This window comes from Pseudorca crassidens, chromosome 7 (assembly GCF_039906515.1).
Source record: "Pseudorca crassidens isolate mPseCra1 chromosome 7, mPseCra1.hap1, whole genome shotgun sequence".
NCBI classification, from domain to species: Eukaryota; Metazoa; Chordata; class Mammalia; order Artiodactyla; family Delphinidae; genus Pseudorca; species Pseudorca crassidens.
This window is the reverse complement of record NC_090302.1, coordinates 69,711,360-69,734,474: the sequence shown is the minus strand read 5'-3', so window position 1 is coordinate 69,734,474 and position 23,115 is coordinate 69,711,360. Positions and strand designations below refer to the sequence as shown.

General features: G+C 37.6%; 1 protein-coding gene across 3 annotated transcripts in view; it reads right to left on the bottom strand.

Annotated features, from left to right (window-relative positions):
* FOCAD (focadhesin) overlaps positions 1-23,115 on the bottom strand; it is a 312,885-nt gene that overhangs the window by 91,031 nt on the left and 198,739 nt on the right. For all 3 annotated transcript variants that reach the window (XM_067744497.1, XM_067744498.1, XM_067744499.1), the window contains 3 exons: positions 16,294-16,426; positions 12,906-13,091; positions 7,275-7,396 (listed from right to left, as the gene is read on the bottom strand). In XM_067744497.1, coding sequence (XP_067600598.1) covers positions 7,275-7,396; positions 12,906-13,091; positions 16,294-16,426 — 441 coding nt within the window. The remainder of the gene's footprint in view (positions 1-7,274; positions 7,397-12,905; positions 13,092-16,293; positions 16,427-23,115) is intronic.

Sequence of the window (23,115 nt, the reverse complement as noted above, 5' to 3'; positions counted from 1 at the left end):
ATATTGCATGAATGCTAACATACTCCATGTTTTTCATAAGAAATATGTTTTTAAATAAAGAAGGAACTGAAAGAAAAGGGCAAATGATGGGTTATATCACATGTACTTTTGGGTATCTAGGGAAAAAATGTAAAGAAGGCAGAAGAAAAAAATTAATTTATAAGGCAAAACAAAACAAATGATGATCAATTTCAAAAGAAAGAAAGAAGAAAAAAGATTTCATTCAGAGTAGTACTGCCAATAAGCCTGATAAAGGCTTCTCTGACATAAAAATGAAAAAGAGCTCATTACCTAATGCTGAGGCATAAATATGGTTGGGTAGCAGCAGGATCAGGAAAATTTGCATGTGCCCAAAGATGGAGGAAATAATGAAGCAAGGCTGCCATTCTCATCCAGGGACAAATAAGTATCATCCAATTTAGGTGAGAGTATCATGTCAGAGTTAGAAGTGCCAAAGGATGACAAGACAGTCAGCAACTTTCAGGGAAAGAAACTGTCATTCACCTTCAGCTTCCTCATCAACAGGAGCCAAGTTAGTCTCAGGATGAGAAGTAGTTATAAATCAGGGCAGAAGGGCTTCCCTGGTGGCGCAGTGGTTGAGAGTCCGCCTGCCGATGCAGGGGACACGGGTTTGTGCCCCCGTCCGGGAAGATCCCACATGCCACGGAGCGGCTGGGCCCGTGAGCCATGGCCGCTGAGCCTGCGCGTCCAGAGCCTGTGCTCCGCAACGGGAGAGGCCACAACAGTGAGAGGCCCGCGTACCGCAAAAAAAAAAAAAAAAAAAATCAGGGCAGAAGAGGACAGTCACTTGAGCTTGGAGAAGCCCTAGTAGAGCTGAAATGACCCCTGGTTGTCCCCTGTTCAAAGGAGCAAAGAGAGAACGGGCACTTCAGTTTTAGAGAAATCTAAACAGGACAGTGATTATACAGAACTGCTCCTGGTAGGTCAGGTCAAACCCAAATCAGACTTAGATCTGTGATCCTTCCGAAAGTATAACGTGGGAGAGTTTAACTTTAAGAAAAGTCAATGAAAAACAAAAACAGTTTTTAGGAAGAAGGGGATATAATACTTTCCAAAAGAATTCATCACAGATTAAATAGCTAGTTCTCCATGACACTGAAAATACTTGATTTAACTAACACAGTTATTGAGAAATATTGACAATTACATAAAGCAAAATACACTTCAAAATATGAAGAGCAGAGCACTGGGACATTCAAAACCAAGTTCTTTTATCCATCCATTCACGCACTCACCCATCTATAGTTGTATGCATTAGGGCCATAGAATATCCTATAGGTATATGTAACCTTTGGCAGAGAGGGGAGGCTAAACCATATAAATGAATAACAACACCAACAGTATATAATAGCTTGTTCAAATGACAATAACGTCACTTCTTAGTAAGACCTCAACAATTATTAGATTGACCATCAATTTAATAGCAACATTTCTGGAAAAAGGAAACGATCCCACTAAATGCACGTATAAAGTATAGGACACATCCAAGTTTCAATAGGATTAAAATCACTTACAAAGTGTCTACTATGTGCCAGGAATACTAAGCACTGGAACAACACATGACCAAAACAAACTCCCTGATTTTATAAAATTTACACTTTAAAATAGGAGAGAGACACGCTAATTGTCATGTATGCTGTGCCACCCAAATCCCCACTTCAGGATTAGTAGGGATAGATGGATAGATAAATACCTTCACGTATTAAATAAACTGAATTCATAGTTACAAACATTCCTAAAGAAAACTCCAAGCCCAGAATTTTCACTAGAAAATTCTACTGCCCATTTTAGGAAAAATTATTTATTAGGATAGCATTATCCTGATAACACATCAGGCAAAGGTATTACAAGGAAACTATAGAACCATACCCTTCCTAGGTGCAAAGATGCAAAAATCCTTAACAAAATATTATTAGCAAATCAAATTCAGCAATAAATAAATAGAATACTTCATTATAATCAAGTGAGTTTATCCTAGGAATGCAGATTTGGTTCACATTAGAAAATCAATCAAAATAATTCATCATATGGGGCTTCCCTGGTGACTCAGTGGTTGAGAGTCTGCCTGCCGATGCAGGGGACACGGGTTCATGCCCCAGTCCAGGAAGATCCCACATGCCGCGGCAGGCTGGGCCCGTGAGCCATGGCCACTGAACCTGCGTGTCTGGAGCCTGTGCTCCGCAACGGGAGAGGCCACAACAGTGAGAGGCCTGCATACCACAAAAATAATAGTAATAAAATAAATCATCATATCAACAAACCAAAAAGGTATACAATCATTTCAATAAATGTAGGGAAAAAATATTTGACAAAATTAAACATCTATTTGTAATAAACACCCTTAGCAATTTAGGAATAAAAGGAAACTTCATCAACCTAACACAGGATATCTACAAAATCTCTACACTAAAATAAACTAAATATAACATCATATTTAATATTAAGACACTGAATGCTTCCCAAGACTGTTAACAAGATAAGAATTTCTGCTCTCACCACTGCTATTCAACCACACCAAAGGGTCCTACACAGTGCAATCAGGCAAGAAAAAGAAATCAAAGGCATACAGATCCAAGAGAAAAACAGTATGACAATCTATATTCATAGGCAACATTACAATGAAAAACAAAAAGAATCTACAAAAAAGCTACAAGAAAATGTAAGTGGGTTTAGTAAGGCCATAAAAAAGTATCAATAACATGTTTATATTCTAGCAATGAGCAGTTGGAAATTAAGACAAACCAAAAAACAGTCTAATCGCACTAGCATAAAAATACTTAGGGATATGCAATACTTATTAAATTTAACAAAATATGTGCAAGATTTGTAGTAAGAAAACAATAAAACATGATCTAAGATAATAGAGAAATATACCTTGTGTATGGGTTGAAAACTTAATATTATTAAGATGTCAATTCTCTCCCAAATTGATCTACAAATTCAATTTGCATTTCTACCAAAATTACAGCAGACTTTTTTTGTAGCTTCTCAAAGCTGATTTAAAATTTATGTGGAGGGCTTCCCTGGTGGCACAGTGGTTAAGAATCCGCCTGCCAATGCAGGGGACACGTGTTCGAGCCCTGGTCCGGGAAGACCTCACATGCCATGGAACAACTAAGCCCATGCATCACAACTACTGAGCCTGAGCTCTAGAGCCCGCACACCACAACTACTGAAGCCCGCGCGCCACAACTACTGAGCCTGTGCTCCACAACTACTGAAGCCCATGTGCCTAGAGCCCATGCTCTGTAACAAGAGAAGCCACTGCAATGAGAAGCCCACACACCGCCAACGAAGAGTAGCGCCCGATCGCGCAACTAAGGAAAGCCCGTGCGCAGCAATGAAGACCCAACACAGCCATAAATAAATAAATAAATAAAATTTATGTGGAAAAGCAAAGGGCTTAAGACAGCCAAATTTAAACCAAAATTGGAAGATTCATATTACTTGATTTCAAGACTTATTATAAAGCAACAGTAGTGAAACTGTGTGGTTTTGATGAAAGTCTACACACTTAGAACAATGAAACAAAATTAAGTACAGAAATAGACCCATACATATATGGACAAATGATTTTTTTTTTTTTTTTTTTTTTTTGTGGTACGCGGGCCTCTCACTATTGTGGCCTCTCCCATTGCAGAGCACAGGCTCCGGATGCGCAGGCTCAGCGGCCATGGCTCACGGGCCTAGCCGCTCCGTGGCATGTGGGATCTTCCTGGACCCGGGCACGAACCCGTGTCCCCTGCATTGGCAGGTGGGCTCTCAACCACTGCACCACCAGGGAAGCCCGACAAATGATTTTTTGACAAAGGTGCCTCGGTGAAGAAAGGATGGTATACTCAACAAGTATAACTCATACTTTATGAAAAATTAACTCAAATAATCATAGGCTAAAATGTAAATCTTAAACCATAAAGCTTCTTCTACAAGAAAACTCAGGCGATCCATCAAGTGATCAATGGATAAACTATATATGATATATTCATACAATGGAATATTATTCAGCTGTAAAAAGGAATGAACTGCTGATACATACTATAGTACATATAAATCTTGAAAACATTATACTAAGTAAAAAAACCCATACCAAAAAACCCACATATTGCATGATCCCATTTATATAAAATGTCTAAAACTGGCAAAACTACACAGAAAGAAAGTGGATTCGTGGTTGCTGAAGGCTGGGATGTGAGGAAAATGGAGAGTGACTGCTAATGGGTACAGAGTTTCTTTTCATTATGATGAAAATATTCTAAAATTGATTGTGGTGATGGCTATGCAACTCTGTGCATATACTAAAACCACTGACTTGCACACATTAAATGAGTGAATTTTACGGTACATAAATTATACCTCATTTTTTTTTAATTAAAAAAAAAGAGAACACGGGGGAAAAAAAAGCAGAAAAACTTTGAGACTTGGGGTAGGACAAAAAGCAAGAACCATAAAAAAAACTTGAGAAATTCTTCAAAACTAAAGATCTTCTCTTCAAAAGACAAATGAAAAAAAAAAAAAAAAGACAAATGAAAAGTTACAGAGTAGGTAAAAACATGTGCAAAACACATTTCTAATTTAAAAAACATCCAGAATATATAAAGAACTCTCATTTGAAAACAAAAAACCTGGATTAAAAATGGGCAAAAGAACAGAACACTCTATGGAAGAAAAAATATGAATGGTGAATAAATACATGAAAAGATGTTCAACATCAGCAGTCATTAAAAAAAAACACGAATTAAAAACCACAAAAGGGAAACCACTAACCACTATGAGAACTGCTAAATTTAAAAAGCTGACCATATTGAGCACTGGCAAGGAAGGCAGAGCAACCAGAACTCCCTTACATTGCCGGTGGGCACTCAAAATGGGACAGTCACTAGAAAAACAGTCGGGTAGTTTCTTACATTCACTCACCAAAAGACCTAGCAATCCCATTCTTAGGTAGTTATTTACTCAAAAGAAATGAAAACAGATGTCCACACATACACCTGTATGATAATGTTTATAGCCGCTTTAGTCATAATCTGGAAAAAGTAGAAACAACCCAAAGGTCCATCAATGGGTAAATTAATACACAGATTGAAATAATGACGACAGGCTTTTTAAAAATAAAAAGACTCAGAACAGAGCAGTGATGGGAACCTAAGCAAAGTCTGAAGAAACTTCAGCTGGAAAAATACCAAAGGGACTGCTACAAAAGAAACACTAGAAGAAAGGAGGAGAGTTAGGAAATACTAGAGTCATCCTGGAAAAAACCAAAGGTATTTTAAAATTGTTCTCTGATTGCCCTGGGATGGTACAAGGTAGTTCAAGAACTGGGTAATCATACTTCCTGGGTTCAATTTCCAGGCTCCTCTACTTACCTGTGTCATGCACATTAACAGTACCAACCTCATAGTGTGAATATAGAGATTAAATGAATTAATATATGCATGGCAAATTTTGAAGCATCTGAGCTGGTTATTAGCTATTATTATTGCAATTGTTATACCTATTAACTAGCTCTTAAAATTCTTATTATTTGTTGTCAGATAGTCTGAGAAACTGCATGGCTCATTCTCTATCTCTTTTTTTAAAAAATGGATTATAGTAAGCAGAAAATGAATCCAAACAAAATCCTACCATAGATTTGGCAGAATTCTGTCTAATGTGTCTTCCAATTGACTCCTAAAATTATGATCTTTTCTCATCTCTTGAAATTTTCTAGGCATTCTAAAATACAAGCAACAAGTATCATAACCCAAATATTTTCTCTGTTCACATCTAAGGTACACCTCATAAGTTCTGATTCCATTTTCTGAATTTATTAGGTGTCTTCTGCTACCTCCACATTAACACTTTTTTTGTTTCTTTTCTGATGGTACTTTTAAAGTTAGGCTTCCATTAATACTTAACAATTTGGTTACCCACGTTAAGTCCACAGCTTTAAAACCCAAAAAGGTACCAAATCTCTCTCTTCTCCATACCAACAAATAATATGCTAGGGAGAACAAATCTAGAAATTACCTATGCTTTTTCCTCTTTTATGAAATTAAACCTCTCTTCTTCCCAGAGAAACACTGCTCTCCCCAGATCTTTCTTCCCTCCTTAGTTAAATAAAGACATTGTGTTAGACAAAAAAGGTTCTGAACCAAATATTTACATAATTTCAATTCTAACTAAATATATAAAACTAATATGGGTGGCTAGGATAGAGGTGGGTCTATAAAATCTGGCTATGCTGGGACTTCCCTGGCAGTCCAGTGGTTAAGACTCTGCACTTCCACTGTAGCGGGCACGGCTTCAATCCCTGGTCAGGGAACTAAGATCCCTCATGCCATGCATGTGCACAGCCAAAAAACAAATAAACAAAAAACCTGGCTATGCTAATTGGTGGCAATTGGTATGACACAGAATATAATCAAATCAAGTTAGTGATGCCAAGATTTATAAATTATGTCTCAAAATAAGATTTAATACAAACATACTGTAGCAGCACTATTTTTACCTCATATCCTTTAAAATTTTTACAATTTATATATTTTCATTTATAATTTGTATATAACTTATGTTTAAATTATGTAAAATAAACCTCTTTGCTGTGATATTTTGTTTTGTTATTCATTCATACATTTTAATTTATATATAACTGAATGAGTAACTGTCATAAAATTTTAAAAAACAACAAAAAAACAAATTTCCCAAGTGCTTTACAACTTCCCTCTTCCCTCTCGTATTGCTACCATCTGCAACGATCAGATTTCAAGCAAAAAATAACGTAACTTTATTTTAAAAGGGTGGTCTAAAAGAAAAATTAAATAAACACTAAAACCATAGGTTGTTTGTTTTTTTTCCCCCTAAACTCTATTATTTACTGTTAATTCCCAAAATATAAACACTGGTGCTGTACATACTTTCAAAGGATCACAATTAAGAAAGAGGCAAAATTACTTCTTTAAATAATAAATTGGTATTTATTCTGAAATATGGAAGTTAAATACTGATGAAATAAATCAAATTCCAAGATACTACTCCTTAATAGGCTGAACAGTGGGGAAGCATGCCAGTTTCTTTGAGAAATACCTCAAAATATTTTAGTATTCAGTTGGCTCAACTATTCTGGTTGTCTTTAAAAGCCACTTAAATTAATTATGATAAAGAGAAAAATAATTCCCAAACACACACTAAATCTCATGGGCATAAAGTGAAGGAGGGAAACCCCAAAACATATATAAGCAAGAAGAACCTGTTACAGAGCATGGGAAGGCACCTACCTCATGCACTAGAGCGAGTGAAGTCTGCTTGAAACTTCGCCCTCTATTGGCCATCAGTCTATTCAATGGTTTGCCATCTTTACTCTGATACATTGAAATATCATAACAAAACAGCATACCACCTTAAAAAAAAAAAAAAAATTGCTTATGGCAAAACTCATTAATTAGGGCCTCAGTAATCCATATTCAATCAATCTGTATAGAGAGATTTAGAAATTAAAAGAATATGCTAAACAAATTATGATTTTTAACTGTGAATAAAAAATAGAGCTATAAGAAGTTACCATATTGAAACGATCACTTACTGACAAGCCTTATTCATTTGTAAATAAATGAGAAAATTTCAAATCATGTCTTATTTTAAATTTTGTGAACTGTTACTTCTAGAAATTCTATTAAGCTTTTCTTTAAAAACAAATTTCAATGAAAGAGAAATGCTTGTGCATGTCAGTCTTTGTGAACTCCTGAATAATATGGGTTCCTTTAGTTTCTACCCATAAGTGGACTAGTTTTCCTTCATACCTGCACTCACATACATTCACTCTCCCTCTTTTCCTCCCTTTTCTAACATACTTTTGGGGGAATTTTTGCAACTATGTTCATGGAAGAGACTGGCCTTTACTATTCTCTTCTTCTACTTGGTGTCAAGATTATGCTGATCTCAATCAAGAGTGTTCTCTTCTTTTTTTTTTTCTTGGTTGAAGTTTATAAAGACCACTGTTATTTCTCCCTTAAGTTTTTTGAGGACTTCACCAGGGAAGCCATCTGCACCTAGGTTTTCTTTGTGGGAAGGTTGCTACAGATTCAATTTCTTTAATACATATCAAACTATTCATATAGTCTATTTCTCCTTCTGTCAGTTTTGCAAAGTTTTATATTTTGACAAATTTCTACATCTCATCTAAACTGTGAAATTCATTGGCTAAAAGTTCTTCAAAATATTCTTTAATGTTTTGAATGCTGTAGGGCCTGAAGTGATGTCTCCTTTGTTGTTCCTGATACAGGTGATCTATATTTCTCTATTTTTTTGTCCAGCCTTACAACAGCTTTATCAATTTTCTTAAACTTTTTTTTAAACTAGCAGCGTTTTTTATTTATTTATTTATTTATAATTTTTATTTATTTTTGGCTGCGTTGGGTCTTTGTTGCTGTGCGTGGGCTTTCTCTTGTGGTGAGCGGGGGCTACTCTTCGTTGTGGTGCATGGGCTTCTCATTTCAGTGGCTTCTCTTATTGTGGAGCAAGGACTCTAGGAGCAAAGGCTTCAGTACTTGCAGCACGCGGGCTCAGTAGTTGTGGCACGTGGGCTCTAGGGCCCGTGGGCTTCAGTACTTGTGGCGCACAGGCTCAGCAGTCATGGCTCGCAGGCTCTAGAGCGCAGGCTCAGTAGTTGTGGTGCACGGGCTTAGTTGCTCCGTGGCGTGTGGGGTCTTCCCAGACCAGGGATGGAACCTGTGTCCCCTGCACTGACAGGCAGATTCTTAACCACTTCACCACCAAGGAAGTCCTCATTAAACTTTTCAAAGAATCACCTTTGGCTTTGCTTATTTTCTTTATTTCCTGTGTTTCCTATTGCACTGATTTTTAATCCTATCTTTATTATTCCTTCCTTTATCATTTCTTTAAGTTTAATTTGCTGTTCTTCTCCAAGTTTCTTGAAATAGAAGCTTAAACTATAATTGTTTTCCTTTCTTCTTTTTTCAGTATATGCATTAAGGGTACAAATTTCCTACTAACACTGTTGTTGTTTTTTTACAGGTAAAGCAGATAATTTTTAATGAAATGGAAATTATAAGACTTCAAAAGATTTTTTTTTCCCACTACCACCACCACCAACCCTCGCTTTCCCTCCTTGGTGTCCATATGTTTGTTCTCTACTTCTGTCTCTATTTCTGCCTTGCAAACTGGTTCATCTGTGCCATTTTTCTAGATTCCACATATATGCGTTAATATACGATATTTGTTTTTCTCTTTCTTACTTCACTCTGTATGACAGTCTCTAGGTCCATCCATGTCTATACAAATGACCCAATTTCGTTCCTTTTTATGGCTGAGTAATATTCCATTGTATATATGTACCACATCTTCTTTATCCATTCATCTGTCGATGGACATTTAGGTTGCTTCCATGACCTGGCTATTGTAAACAGTGCTGCAATGAACATTGGGGTGTATGTATCTTTTTGAATTATGGTTTTCTCTGGGTGTATGCCCAGTGGTGGGATTGCTAGGTCATACGGTAATTCTATTTTTAAGGGGTTTTTTTTTTGGTGTTTTTTTTTTTTTTTTTTTTTTGCAGTACGCGGGCCTCTCACTGTTGTGGCCTCTCCCATTGCGGAGCGCAGGCTCAGCGGCCATGGCTCACAGGCCTAGCTGCTCCACAGCATGTGGGATCTTCCTGGACCAGGGCACGAACCCATGTCCCCTGCATCAGCAGGCAGACTCTCAACCACTGCACCACCAGGGAAGCCCCCTCCAGTTCCATTTTTTTCCCTCAAGATTGCTTTGGCTTTTCGGGGTCTTTTGTGTCTCCATACAAATTTTAAGATTTTTTGTTCTAGTTCTGTAAAAAATGCCATTAGTAATTTGATAGGGATTGCGTTGAATCTGTAGATTGCTTTGGGTAGTAGAGTCATTTTCACAATATTGATTCTTCCAATCCAAGAACATGGTATATTTCTCCATTTGTTTGTGTCATCTTTGATTTCTTTCATCTGTGTCTTATAGTTTTCTGAGTACAGGTGTTTTACCTCCTTCAGTAGGTTTATTCCTACATATTTTATTCTTTTTGTTGTAATGGTGAATGGGATTGTTTCCTTAATTTCTCTTTCTAATCTTTCGCTGTTAGTGTGTAGGAATGCTAGAGATTTCTGTTCATTAATTTTGTAACCTGCAACTTTACTGAATTCATTGATTAGTTCTAGTAGTTTTCTGGTGGCATCCTTAGGATTATCTATGTACAGTACATGTCATCTGCAAACAGTGACAGTTTTACTACTTCTTTTCCAATTTGTATTCCTGTTATTTCTTTTTCTTCTCTGATTGCCGTGGCTAGGACTTCCAAAACTATGTTGAACAACAGTGACAAGAGTGGACATCCTTGTTGTGTTCCTAATCTTAGAGGAAATGTTTTCAGTTTTTCACCATTGAGAATGATGTTTGCTGTGGGTTTGCTGTATATGTCCTTTATTATGTTCAGGTAGGTTCCCTCCATGCCCACTTTCTGGAGAGTTTTTATCACCTATTAACACGATTTTAGCTGCATCCCACAAGTTGTAATTTGGCATATTTTCATTATCATTCAGTTCAAAATATTTTTTGATTTTTTTCTTTGATCCATGGATGATTTATAAGTGTACTGTTCCATTTCCAGGCGAGTGGAGAAATTCCAGTTATCTTTTTGTTATTTAGTTTAGCTTAATCCCATTGTTATCAGAGGACAGACTCAATGACTTCAATATTTTGAAATTTGTTGAAATGTATGGTCTGCTATATGACCATTTTGATAAGTTTCCAATGTACAGTTAAAGAGCATACAAATTCTATCACTATAAGATACAATGTTCCATATGTCACTTAAGTAAAGTTTGTTCATAGTATTATTCATATATTTTGTGAACCTGATTTTTTTGTCTGCTTGTTCATCATACCATTGAAAAAGCTGTTTAAGAGTTTTCCGCTATTATTGTGGATTTGTCTATTTAGTTAGTTCTGCTAATTTTTTTTGGGGGGGGGCGGTTTGCGGGCCTCTCACTGTCGTGGCCTCTCCCATTGTGGAGCACAGGCTCTGGACGCGCAGGCTCAGTGGGATCTTCCCGGACCGGGGCACGAACCCGTGTCCCCTGCATCAGCAGGCGGACTCTCAACCACTGCGCCACCAGGGAAGCCCAGTTCTGCTAATTTTTGTCATATAGTTTGAAACTCTGTTATTTTGGCACATTGATTAGAATTGTGATACTTTTCTAATGGACTGACTTCTTTATCTCCATGAAATATTCCCTTCATTTCCAGCTTCTTCCTTTTTCATATGTCTAGCACTTTTTCACTGGACAGTATATGAAAGAACCACAGAAAGTCTAAATGATATTATTATTTTTTTAATCAGAGGATTTTCTCCTCTGCTAGGCAGACAGAGTGAAGAACAGATTATCTCAGGTGAATGAGGGATTTAACTGAGTTAGGCTTGACTATAGCTTTGGTAAATCTCAGTCTACCTCTGTTTCAACCCTGTTCCTAAGGCATGCCTCCTCAAGATTTTCAACTGACAGTCTAATCAGTCTTTGACTCTTCAATACAGAAAGATTATGGGAGATTCAGAGATTTGTATCTGTCCTCAGAAGTTTTCAGCTTAGCTTTTAACTTCCCACAAAGCTGCAAAATTTGACAAATATCTTAAGGGAGAAACAGGCTGTGTGTTTGAAGGGTCTCAAGTCCCCAGTCTTGTCACTCAGGTTACCACATAAATGTCATGATCTCTGTTGGCTTCTCTGCCTCCTGCAACAGCCTCTTGTTAAGGTCAAGCCTGAATTTCAGCCTCTATCTGAGGCCAACATTAGTAAGTGCATCCAGGTGAAAAGAGCTGTAGATCTCAGTATCAGTTCACTACTTGTGTGCTTTGTTTTCAGGCCCATTCTCCTAGCCAGTCTTTGTTTCCTAAGCAACCCAAGACTGGAGATTTCACTGCCTCTCAGAAGCATCAGCCTAGTTCTTTAACTTTCAGTGCAAACTCAAAAGTCACCAAATTGCTTATGAGGAAGATTACCAGTTTGTCACCTGTATTAGAATCTTCAGAGAAACATAACCAACAGGATATATATAGGTACAGATATGTAGATAAGCAAGAGGAGATTTATTATGGGAATTGACTCCCAAGATTTTTGAGGCTGAGAAGTCCCATGATCTGCTGTCTGCAAACTAGAGAACCAGGAAAGCCTCTGGTGCAATTCAGTCTGAGTCAGAAAACCCAAGAACCAGGAGCACCAATGTCCAAAGGCAGGAGAAGATGGATCTCCCAGCTCAAGCAAAGAGAGCAAATTCACCCTTCCTCTACCTTTTTGTTCTATTCAGGTCTTCAATGGATTGGATGTTGCCCACCCACACTGCTCAGGGTGATCTTCTTTACTCAGTCTACTGATCCAAACGCTAACCTCTTCTGGAAACACACTCAGAAATAATACTTACCAGTTATCTGAGCATCACTTAGCCCAATGAAGATGACACATAAAATTAATCATCACGTCAGCCTAGTCCCATGAAACCACTAAAAGCTTTACTGGTTTCTCTATCCTCCAACAGGCCTCTTCCTGGGCCAATACACAATCCCAGCCCACAACCAGAATCAGTGAATATCTCCCATGGGGTAGGGGCTGGGGCGTGGGACAGGTCCATAGGGAACAATCTAAAATGTTCTCTCCATTCCATAACTTCAGTCTATTCTTTGTTTTATCTATGTCTTTGTTTCTACAGTTCTCTGATGGCTTTAAAATGTGATTCATTTTTGTAATTTATCCAGCTGTGTCTAGACGTTAGCAGCAGCAGCAATGCCTTTCCATGCCCTATTACACCCTACTTGGAAGAGAAACTTAAATCATCACATTAAAATCCTGTACCGTGATACTATGTATTGTGCTTACCCGCAAGGCCAGGTTTCAAACCCGGCTGCTTGTTTGTTTCATACATTTTCAACATAAAATTGGGGATTCCTGCTACAGTCTTTCCTTGATCTAAGCGGGCACCTCCTTTTAATGCAGAGTGATACACCCCACGGGGCATATTCACCATTTCTTGCTTCACAAGTGATGTAAAAAATTCCTCCAAAGCTGAAAGAAATAAAAGGAGACCAAAAGTAGAGTGAATATAGTATGCTAGAAGAGAAACATTCATTCTTAACTCATACACACACACACCACCAACAACAACTTAGCTATATTTCATGTCAAATTTCACAAAGTAAAAACAATTCTTGATGCCCAGCCCTTTTGTAGTCTTCCCCAAACTAGAATATGGCACCCAGTAACTCAAGCTTAAAAACTTAGTCATTCTTAACTCCTCTCTTTCTCACACTCCTTATATGCAGCAAGTCGTTTCAGATCTACCTTTAAAAATATATCTCAAATCCATCAGTTTCTCTCCATTTTCACTGCTACTTGCCCAGTCATTATCTTCTCTCTTCCTCATCTGGATAAATTTAAAAACTAGTTCTTGGTTTCTTCTTCTCATGACCACTCCTCTAAACCATCCTCTACCCAGAAAGAAGCTAGAGTTTTATGACATTTCCTTCCCTAACATCTTTCAATGCTTTTTCACTGTACATAGAATAACGTCAAGACGTCTGACAATGATCAAGGCCTTCTATGACCTAGCCCCTGACTCACCCCGTGACCTCACCTCTACCACCCACCTTCCTTCCTAGCTGTGTTAAAGACACACTTCCACAAGGCCTTTTTTTCCACTCCTCAATAACACAAAGTTCATATCTAAGTCAAGGCCACTGCACTTGCCATTTCTTCCACCTGGAACACACTAATCCCCAATGCCCACATGACTGGCGCCTTCCTGTCATTTAGATATTTTCAGAGAGGCCCTTTATGACTATCCACCATTCTGCGGTAATATCAGTACACGTATTTTAAAAAATTAATTCATTATTTCTTTGTTTGTGTTCCTTCTAATTAAGCCCAAGCTCTTTATTGCTTGACATCTTCACTTATTATAAGGTAATGCAGTAATGTGGGATCAGAAGACAATAGGGTATCCAAACAAAATACCTGGTTAGCACTATAGGTTTATATTCAAGTGTTATTTTCCTAAGGACCACTAGAGGTTGCCCAATGCAGAAACAAAAACAACAAAAATTAAAGCTAAACAAATCATATGGAAAACAAAAAAGGAAACCACCACAGGTGCCTCTTATTATAGGAACAAAAAGCAAGAGTCTGTCTACCTAAACTAGAATTTCATTCTGAATAGGTCTAAAAGTTTCCTTTAAATGACCACGATTAAATTAAAGGCAGAAGTACTCACTGGAACATGTATTATGTACCCAGTTCTGTCATTCCTATATAGAACTTTCCTAGGTGCAACAAAGCTTCTCCATTCAAAGCCCAGAGAACACCTGTGTAGTATGTTTTCTATTTACCCCTCCAGATCCACACTCTCAACCCTACTCTGTGCCCCGGAAGAATAACCTTTCACAACTGCATCATCAGACTCCCTTGTCCTCTGGCTTTTAGTTGGCTTCATCCAATGGGAGACACCGGCAGGAGATCACAGGGTGCAAACAGAGGTGAGAGCATGTAATCCCCAGACACCCTCCTGCAGGACTGCCCCAGGTGGTCTGCATCCCTCTTTTGAAGGGCCTTGCTCCCCTTAGGAGCTTCTTATGACACAGAAGCTCTCTCTTATTCTCCTAACTGCTCCCTTCCCTTACCTCTTCAGGCTGAGGGACATTAACCATTCTTAGATGACTCACCATTGCTTGTGAATTTCCTTTAACCTTGACAACACACCTTTAAGCAGTCCCTTTATTAAACTCTCAATTACTCTCTCTGAATTTCCTGCGAAGACCCTGATCAACACATCATCTAAATGAAAAGTGTGAGTAATATCCAACTGCAGGTCATACATTTCAATTCCTGTATGTACATGCACATGTACGACTGCTTCAAGCTTGGGAGGAGTATAGACTTTTCAGAATGGACCTAAGAATCATGCACTTGTGAGGAAAGAATTTCATGCTTCCTCAGAAGACACCCTATTCTGGTAAAAGCTGATACACGTCAAGAGATAAGTACACATCTACACGAAGACTAACCCAGGAATGAAAATTTGTCTACTTGTCAAGCTCTTCAGAGAATTAAGGATTATCAAATAATTCCAGCCCTGAGAGTAGTTTAAATGAAAGTAAAATACCACGAATGCAAAACCCCAAGAGGACTTTGAACTCTAAGGTTATTCTGGGATACAGGAGGAACTTTGGATAACTGATGGCTTTTTTCTTCCTTGGGCTTACTATTAACCGCAGGGGAGGTCCTAGACTCTGAAGAGCCTTCAGGTAGGAAGTGGGGACGATCAGGAGAAAGAAAAAGGGAACAAGTCCTTAAGGCTTGTTCTGGACATCAGGAGAAAAGAAAAGGTGGACTCTGTCTAAGTTGTACCGTTCAGTTTTCTCTAATGAAAGGAGGCAGGAATTTGGGACAGGAGCTTTGTCTAGCAAGAAGTACTACTATATACTTGGCTGAATTCCTCAGGAATCTCCATGTGGGATGAAACCAAGGATAAAAACTTCTAACATTACAGGCTACTGAGATTATGACTGAGAAGATAAAGATGACATTTCTTGTGTTTATCGAACTTAATTTTGAGAAATTAAATTTTTACATCCATGAACATTCAGGGTAGATTTGGGACAGAATAATAATAGATGCATGCTTGGGAAAATGTTGGCTACTACTGACTTAGAACAACTAGGTATAATTAGAATAATTTTTTAAAATGTCAAGGTCCTGTATACTTTATATCAAAGCTGGAAAAAAAAATTGAACGACCATAAAAGTTAATCTATTTTTTAAAAGCATTAATGTATAGCTCTCAAATACTGGTACCACCATTTCTTTAGGAAGAATATATTTCTAATGATGAAACTACCCAGGAAATTTCTGAAGATTCTAATGATCTTTTCAGTTATCTTATATAAATAAGCTAAAGAACCATTTGAATCAGTGACTTAAAGTCTCACTGAAAATTTGTCTTGTAGAATAAATTTAACTTTTGAGATGAATTTAAATTTTTCAGTGAAAATGGTTGTTTAAACTAGTTCTCCAGTTTATTTTTACTTGAGTCTAACATTTTTCAGTGTGTTTTTGAACACCATACTACCTCAAGCAGTCCCTATAAGACACACAGAAAATAAGTATTTAAGATTAAAGTAAGCTATAATATGTGTTCATCACAAAAGAGCACAATTAATCAGTTAAAATCACTAAAAAAATGCTAGCTTCCCTGACACAAAATAGGAGTCACCTGGTAAAACGGAAGGAGCAGTGAGTGACAACAGTTTGAGATAGCAAGAACCAGGAATGGAAAGATCCACGTCCTTTTCATCACCCTCCTCATCTTCATCTAGGTCATCAGGAATTTGGATTTCTGGTCTTACCTGAAATGATAGAGAAGGCAATACTAAAATATTATGTAAAATCTTTTCCTTTAAAAAACTAAGTTAGACTCATTGCTCTACAATGCCAAAAGACCATTAAAATTAATTTTAAAAATCTATTCATTTTCAGATTAACTAAATGGTAAACTCTAATCATCTTATTAGATACACTCCCAGATCCATGTAAAGAACTAATGGTAATATAATAAGAAAATCACCATAAACCAGCCTAAGCAATGATTACTATAGAAAACTAATAAAATTTTATACCATCTGACAATAAAATGCAAACACACATTCAATATATTGAACTTCTGTAGTTTATAATTAAATAGTTGCCTTGTCTGAATACATGTTTTAAAAATTTGTGATTTCAGCCATATTTCTATGACAAAGCTTAAAATCTTCTAGTAGAATATACATAGTAGAGATCAGGAAGACACAGAATGCTGTAGCTGACTTTTTTTTTTAGACTTAGCAGTTTGTTGCTATGGAATATAAAAACACTAAAATCTGCAGTTGGTAGCTATACTTTATAGTGTCTAATTTGCCATTTGAAGATTTTGTGGTTACTCTGTGATTAGTTAGGTTTATTTGAACCAAAAATTAAAAATGTAAAAAGATTACCACTATTGTAGTTTCCACAAGCTATAACTGTCAAGCAATTAATTAAATTTTTAATACTTTCAATGACACACCATGATAATGCCCACATGGAGATAATTAAGCATTAGGGGAGGAAATCAAAATATATAAATGTGGTTGCTATAACCATAAAGTGCCAGAACCCAGTCATTACCATTAGCCTGTCTCCCGGAGTTATTTTTAGAAATAATTAACAATTCCTGCAGACTGCCTTTTTCATAGGTCCCCAAAGCACTGTTCCGTTTAGGAACTGCACTGAGTTAGGATTCTTGCAGGGGGATAAAAGCAAACAGAGATAAAATGCTTCTCACGTATAATAACCTCAACTCCGATGAAGCCTTTCAATCATAACTAGCGTTCTTTTCAGTAGTGAAGGAGTGAAAGCAACCTGACCACCAAGCACTTTCCAAGACAAGATTTAATTCTGATTCAGTCTTGAGGATCTAATTCTCAGAGGACTGAGCCAGCCATAATTACAGAGATAGCAATGACGCATGCTCCACAGAGGGCATGCCTGCATTTGTTGATATCAGCACACACCAGAGGAACCCTGGCACCTTTGCAAACCTTTTGGTTCTGACAAGCAGGGTTTTCTGAGTGTCTCTGGTCTGTGTATATACTTGGAATTTGCCACATTTGGTATCATCAAGAGGTATCTTAGAGATTTTAACTAGTCCTAGTTGCCTAAAAAGTTTCAAAAAAAGGAGTTGGTTCTGGGTCTGTTTACCTTGCTTCCTGACTTTTTACACATTATAGTACAAATTGAAAATAATATTTGAACAGCATATGGGGGGAAACAGACAACAATGCTTACAGCTGGAGGCTACATGAATAACACCAGATACTGCACCAGAGCATCAGAGCACTGGGTAGCTCTGCTACATGTCACATTCACAAGTGATAGGAGACTCGGGGAGGTGGAAGCCAGCGGTAAACACTTAAGCTAATATGAAAACTCATAGGGATGGTGAGGATGTGGAGAAATCAGAATGCTCACACACTGTTCGTGGGAAGGTAAAACGGTGCAGCCCCTTTGGAAAACGGTTTGGCAGTTTCTCAAAAAGCGAAATGCAGAGTTACTGTATGGCCCAGCAATTCCACTCCCAGGTATATGACCAAGAGAAGTGAAAACAAATGATCACACAAAACTTGCAGACAAATGTGAATACATTAGTTATAACAGCAAAAATGGAAGCAACTCAAATATCCATGAGCATATAAACAAAATACAGCACACCTACACGATGGAATATTATTCAATCATAAAAAGGTATGAAGTGCAGATATGTGTTCCACATGAATGAACTTTGGAAACATTATGCTAAGTGAAGGAAGCCAGTCACGAAAGATCACATGCTATATGATTTCATTATAGGAAAGGTTCAGGACAGGTAAATTTACAGAGACAGAAAGTAGATTAAAGGTTGTTTAGCGCTGGGGGGAAAGAAAGGGGTAATGGGGATTGATTGCTAATAAGACGATCTAAAATTAGATTGTGGCAGCTCTGTGATTAGTTGCACAGTTCTCTGAATACACTAAAACCACTTGAATTGCATGCTCTAAATGGGTGAATTGTATGGAATGCAGATTATATCTCAGTAAAGTTATTTAAAAAGAAAGGAAGGAGGAAGGGAGGAAGGGAGGCGATAGGAAAGAGAGGAAAGGGGAGGGGAGAGTGTGGGTTGGAGGAGGGGCAGCAGAAGAGGCAGCAGCACAAGCGGAAGCATAGGAAATAGAGGCGGAAGCTGCCACCACCTTCAGAGGGACCTCAGCTGGTGGATGAACCAGGCCAAGTGACCAATGTTCCCAATTCCAGAATTATGTAGTATAAAAGGAATCTGATTTTTGCACACATTTTAGCCTATCCAGTTTAACTGCTCAATGAGTCACAGCACACAGGCCATCAATATTTCCGACAGCCACTAAAGAAGACCTACTACGTTGGGGATTTTAAAAAAAAAGATCCGTTCATCCATCTTAAGTTGTTTAATTTTGCATTCACATAACTACACCCCTATATTAATTTATCTGCTGTGCGATAAACAACATATGTTTGCATCTTACATACACATATATGTTAACAAAGACACTAAAGATGTACTGTAATTTATTTTATTTTATTTATTTATTTATTTTTGGCTGCATTGGGTCTTCGTTGCTGCTCATGGGCTTTCTCTAGTTGCAGTGAGCGGGGGCTACTCTTCGTTGTAGTGCGCAGACTTCTCATTGCCATGGTTTCTCTTGCTGCAGAGCACGGGCTCTAGGCACGTGGGCTTCAGTAGTTGTGGCTCACGGGCTCTAGAGTGCAGGCTCAGTAGTTGTGGCGCAGGGGCTTAAGTTGCTCCACGGCATGTGGGATCTTCCAGGACCAGGGCTAGAACCCATGTCCCTGCGTTGGCAGGCAGATTCTTAACCACTGCACTGCCAGGGAAGACCCAATGTACTGTAATTTAAGTATAGATGATATACTCTGCCTACTTATAATGGTAGGATTACACCTTCAATTTTGTTTCTTCAAAGTTGAGCTGATTCTCTGAACTAAGTAGCACTTATTGTTAGACTTTGGTTTCATGGCATTTCCCTACTCCTCTGTTCATCTCTTAAAGAAATATTTGTTCCAGCTTCCCTATACTAGTCTCAGTCTTTTCCCTTTGTTTGTATGCAACAAGTGAATAAGATCAACGTAAGTACAACTAAGGAAAATCAAGGGAAGTCATATGAAAAAATACTTGTTAAAATTATAAAATGTTGCTAACTATATTACATTAGCTACTCAAACATCCAGGAAAAAACTGTCTATTTAGAACACACACACACACACACGCACGCACATACGCACACCAACTACACGCTTCCAATTATAGCTAAGCTTTGTTGAAGAAACTTAAAGGGAGAACCAAATATAAAATGATAAATTACTTTTAAAATCTGCTTTAAGTTGAATATTGGAAAGCTTATCCTACAAAATGCCTTACTTACTACATTTTCTGAGCCAGATAACCTTTCAACCACGTTTCTGTGTGTGCAACCTAAGAAAATCCAGGAGTTTGTGCATAAACAGAGGATTTATTTGGAACTCGTTAAGTATCTGCATAAATTCATTTAAGAAGAGAAACAGCTTCTGATGAAATCAATAACATTCACTTAAATCAAAGCGGAACAGGTTACACCACATTAATACCAACCCAGGGTGCATAATAAGTTCTTTTATATTACTCGCTTCTCAAATTAACTCCAGAAATCAACAACACTACCTTAAGAGCTCTATAATAAAAAGTTTAATTTTTAAGCAGCCAAGCATTTTTTAAAGAACCCAAGTCAGAGAGAAGAGTCAACCTAAATGTTTATCAATTACTGACTGTTTTACCAGAAAAACCATTCTTTGTAGTTTTTTTGGTTTGTTTTTCTGTTTTGTTTCATTTTGGGGGTGTCAGGGGGCACTAAAGAAGGCAAAGGAGAAGGATAAATAGCTAAAAAGACAAAGAAATACAAACTAAAAGGGAAAAATCATTCATGTCTATTTTTTAACACTGAAATCAACAGGTCCTCAAAGAAGCCCCCCCGAAATTTTTTGACCAACTTTAGACTTGCATGTTTCAAGTGATTAACAATAATATTTTTACAAACCAACAAACACATGGATTCATTCACTGGCCTTATTTCCGTAGTGTAGTGGTTATCACGTTCACCTCACACATGGTTTCATTCAACATTCCCAGCTCATAAGACAGCCTAGCACTTAGTATACGTCCAATAAATAATCACTAAACCAATGCAAGTGTTAAGTGTCTATCATCAACGATCCCACAAAACTTCCTAATAACAAACCAGTGACAAGAAAGATGAGTTAATGAATCTGCTATTCAAATCCCTGGCTCACATGATATCTCATTCAGCTCTACTCTCCATTGATATTTTCCATCTTACCTTAGGTGGTACTGTTTCGTTTAACCCTAAATATTCCTTCTGAGGTCTGTCACTCCTTTAATGCCTTCTGTTTACCAGCCTGTTAGCTTTCTTTCAACAAGTTTCACAGTTTAAGTTGATGCAGCAATGAACAAGAAATCTTTCTTTGATAAATTTAAAGGTGCACTTACAAAAGTAGTTGAATTATAATCCGCAAAAGTCACCATGTGGATAGTATCTTTTAAAAAAATTCTCTTTTTAAAAAAAAATTTCTACTTGAAATTCACTGTATGTTCTGTTAAAAGATTATTTCACAAGTTTCCACAAGTAGAAAAAGAGAACCTGTACACCTTTCACTGGAAAGGTATACAAGTAGCCTTCAGTTTTGTGAGTAAACCAAACTGCCCCTGGTGCAGAATGAGTAAACTCTGACAACAAGGAGGAATCTTAGATTTTACACTAGAGAAGTCCCTACCTGGCAGAGACTTTTGAAACAGTTGAAAGTATGCTTTTGTAGAAAGTGAGCCACAGTTTCACATCACTGCCACTATCTACAAAACAGAGGTGGGATCTGGGGTTGCACCCTTAGCCTTCAGGGACTTGTTTGGAATATGAACATACTGACCATTTTCTGGACTTTTAGTTCTTAGATATTCAAACAGCCAAACTGAAAATCAGTAATTAATAAAAAGAAGAAGAACAATGCATGGTGTGGTCTTGGAAGTAATGATTCTCCATGCGGAGGAAGGTCTTCTATATCAGAAACTGGGGGTTGAAATGGGGTGGACTCTTTTAAACCATATGTCCTCTCATCTTAATCTCAGTTAAGAATATCCACGGTAGCGAACCTCTGGTACATATGAGAGGGAATCACATCCTAGACGCGGGTTAGGGCAGAAAAAAGGTTGAAAAGCATGGCTAAAATCAGTCTTAGAGACTTCCTTTACAGCTCTTCACGCTCTGCTAGTGAAAACCCAAGCATATATAGTACATCACTACCCTTTATGTTGGAAGGTATAAAGAGCTATTTATGGTTATTCAGGGATCAGAGGATATAGAAGCGTTAGATTAAGAAAGTATCTAATATTTGACTGCGTACAGCACTTAGCTGAGTAATAACTCTAACAAAGACAACCAGAAACTAAACATAACCCTCAAGTAGGATAAAATAGAAACATAACATTATTTAAAGAGGTAGAGACTAAACAGTCAAGAGTGTATGGGAGTTATTTAATAAAAGCTATCATTCCAGCTGGAATGTTTCAGTAATAATAGCTAAAAATAAAGGTAATCATTATGTTGTAATCTAAATTACCAATTGCTTATTTAAAATAATATAGGGACTTCCCTGGTGGTCTAGTGGTTAAGACTCTGCACTCCCAGTGCAGGGGGTCAGGGTTCGATCCCTGGTCAGGGAACTAGATCCTGCATGCATGTCACAACTAAGAACCCACGTGCTGCTACAAAGATCCCGCACGTGGCAATGAAGATCCCACGTGCCTCAACTAACACCCAGTGCAGCCAAAAAATATATATGTATGTATATATATAAAATAAGAAAAAGTATCTTTCCAGATAGTGTAGGTAATCTATTGGTAGGAGTTTACATACCAAATTTACATGTAATTTTTTCCTTTTTCTTTACCTTTCTCTCTCTTTTTTTCAAAAGCTATGGGTATTGCTAGTCACCATGGTGTAGTCTGAAATCCCATCTTTTTAAATTTTACGAGTCATAGGACATCTTGTTAAGGCTTCCTGTTTGTGATAACTGCACAACAAGCTGGCCGATCTGTCTTCGAGTTCTCAGTGACACGTGAAATCCTGCCTCACTTAGGATTTGGTTTTACAAGAGCCTATCTTCAGTCCCTCCAATTCAATTCAATGAACAGAAGTTTGCCTGGTTACTACTGGCATCTAGTCTCTGCATAAGCTCAACCCAGAAGAAAAAGTCAACTCATTTTAATGCCTGAGGATCCCAAGAAATTCACAATAAAACTTGCCACTTCACCTCAAGGACAGATTCTGGGTAATGTTACGCATAACTTCTTCTAAAACAATGTCTTCCTTACACTCTAAAGGCATTAAATAACCATTTGTATGCCTTTGAATTACAGTAACACTAAATGTGAAATCATACA